Source organism: Petaurus breviceps, unplaced genomic scaffold, assembly GCF_028583685.1.
Source record: "Petaurus breviceps papuanus isolate PSGF00001 unplaced genomic scaffold, PetGlider_PUasm1.0 188, whole genome shotgun sequence".
In the NCBI taxonomy this organism is placed as follows: Eukaryota; Metazoa; Chordata; class Mammalia; order Diprotodontia; family Petauridae; genus Petaurus; species Petaurus breviceps.
Window position 1 is genome coordinate 13,175,922 of NW_027185804.1, and position 2,562 is coordinate 13,178,483.

At 40.4% G+C, this 2,562-nt stretch overlaps 1 protein-coding gene across 1 annotated transcript in view; it reads left to right on the top strand.

Annotated features, from left to right (window-relative positions):
* Nucleotides 1–565: 565 nt before the first annotated feature.
* The window catches only part of SLC17A6 (solute carrier family 17 member 6), a 67,489-nt gene continuing 65,492 nt past the window's right edge, over nucleotides 566–2,562 (top strand). Inside the window, exon 1 of the mRNA XM_069091301.1 lies at nucleotides 566–1,051. Coding sequence (XP_068947402.1) covers nucleotides 966–1,051 — 86 coding nt within the window. The 5' untranslated portion in view covers nucleotides 566–965. The remainder of the gene's footprint in view (nucleotides 1,052–2,562) is intronic.

Consider the following 2,562-nt stretch of genomic DNA (forward strand, 5'->3'; position numbering starts at 1 on the left):
TGCACCATTCTCTCTGCAAACCAATGAGATGATGACATCTTTCTAGTTGGTTTCCATAGCATCCATTCCTGAAGAGCCCCAGGATGGTCTTTTGGAAGGACTGTCCTTCCACCTCCCCTAGAAAGTTGGCAAAGCAGCAGACTCAAACAACCTTTTCCTCATCCCTACGTGTCCTGTCCGTGGTCCTGAAATCCCGTGGCAACTCCAGACGGGAGGGAGCTGTCCCCAGTGCTGAACTCCAGTGGTCCCTCCAAAATTAGACCTGTTTGTTTCACTAAATCACGTTTTTGCTTTTCATTGATTCCCGTTCTAAGGAGGGTCAAGTTCTTTCTCCATCCCCACAATACGCTACCGCATATGTGAATTGCTCCCCGTGAAGGGAGCAGAAGCTCATTTGTGAAGATGATACGGTAGGGTTGGTACTGTCCACCTGAGAGCTAACATCATCTTCTTTCTGAAGCTACTCTGATTGCTACGGAAGAGGACTAATATTGCAATCACCTTCGCTTTGCACTTATAGAAGAGCTTTCTCATTTCCTCTATTTTAAAATCCTGCCGTTTTTGAAAAGAGCTTCACAACTAGGATTATAAACAGTTTCCAAGTGGACTAACTTCCCTCAAGAAGGACCTCTTCGTACCCGCCCAAATATCATGGCACTGCATACTTCCTCTGCCACCGGATCCTCCCCTTCAAATAAGACTTTCTAATTGTGTCTAGCAACTCTCCTATTAGGAAAGCCGTGGGTTGCATGTTGCTGTATTTCGTTGTATTTCCTTTCTCTCCCTCCCTTTCACTCACATTCTTCTTCCCAGAGGCGCACCAATAGCCATTTCGCGGGGAAGGAAAGACAGAGAGGGAGAGGGGGAGAAAAAAAAAAAAACCACCTTAGCGATTAAGCCAATATGCGCAACCATCGCCTTTCATAGCTCAAGCCTAGTACACACCAGGAACCACTGCTGCAGGGATGGAGTCGATAAAACAAAGGATTTTGACCCCTGGCAAAGAGGGACTGAAGAATTTGGCTGGAAAATCTCTCGGCCAAATCTACAGGTAAGAGAAAACGACTCCCGCTTTCACTGGGGCTTCTTCCTGGAGAAACTGTCAGATAGGATTCAGTTAACTGAAACCGTTTCGAGGGCTTGTAATTTGATCGGTAACGTTTGTTTGGTTAAACATTGGGGCTTACCCAAGGTTGGCAAAAGAATGTGGTATGGAAGCAATCTGTCTGGTGTGTGTGTGTGTGTGTGTGTGTGTCTTTTACCATCTGTACGGGATGATTAGTGGCAGATACTTCTCCGATTTCCACTCCAGAATGCATCTCCTTTATAAAGAGGAAAGACTCCACACCCTATCAATGGGCTTTCCCTGTGCTCTAATCGTTTGCTTGGGAAAAGCTTGAGTTAGATACCTTCAATGTAAAAAGCATTAAGTCCATTCGATTAGTAATCCCCCGGGAGATCTTCCTTCTGGATTAAAAAAAAAACAAAACACTAAATATATATATCAATAATTGATAGCTGGCCAATTTCTGGTTTTGAGACTGAAACAATTATGTATTTTTAAATTATTTATTCATCCTCTCACAGACATCAGTCTCTGGTATGAGGATGCTGAAAGGGTGTGCATTATGAAAAGAATAATCCTTTTGAGTGCACTGGATGGATAGAAACGATTTTAAAACCAACCCTCACTATAGTAACCTGGCCAATGATTCCTGTCATAGCAGGTAACTCCAGCTGCCTCCCAAGAGATTGTTTTCGTGTTCTTTTCTTTAAAAAAGCAAAGGTTGTCTCTTCTATTGTACTATTCTTTGGAGAAAGGAGATCAACCTCCAAGGAGATATGGCAGACAAAAAGAGAAAGAAAGTGGACTTTGGGGTAGCATTTTCTTTCCAGATATAGAAAGGAGCACATTTTAGGGAATAAATAGGAAGTTTTGAGAAAAGGAAAGGCGGGTAGCTCAAATATTTGCAGTTCTGGGTAGGCTCCACTTCTGGTCAGTATTTGTATCTATCTATGCGGCAACATTCCGCATTCTGCACCGCGATACTACAATATCACTGAGAATTGCTCATTCAATCACCTTCTATCAGGTACCGAGTCCACCCAAGGAGACCTTTTTCTCCAAGAGTGGAGATTAGATTTGGAAGCTTTCCTTTTCTAAGGGAAAACTTGAATGGGGGGATATATAAAGCCTATATATATTTTGAATCCCATTAGTTGAATTTTCATTTCCTCTTCTCCTCCGATATTGTGGCTTAAAAAAACAATTCATATATTGTGTTAGGATCATGTAAAATATTAAATTATAAATATTACCATGAATTTATTTTCACTATGGTAAGGAATTTATTTTATTTTAATGTATTGTGAAGGGCTTGAAAATCATATTCCAAACGTTACATTCTTTGAACCGATTTGATAATACCATTTATGTAATCACATATATTTAAATAATCATATGTGTGTATATGTGAGTATAGATATGTGTCTATATACATATACTATATATCTATATCTATCTATCTATCTATCTATCTATCTATCTATCTATCTATCTAT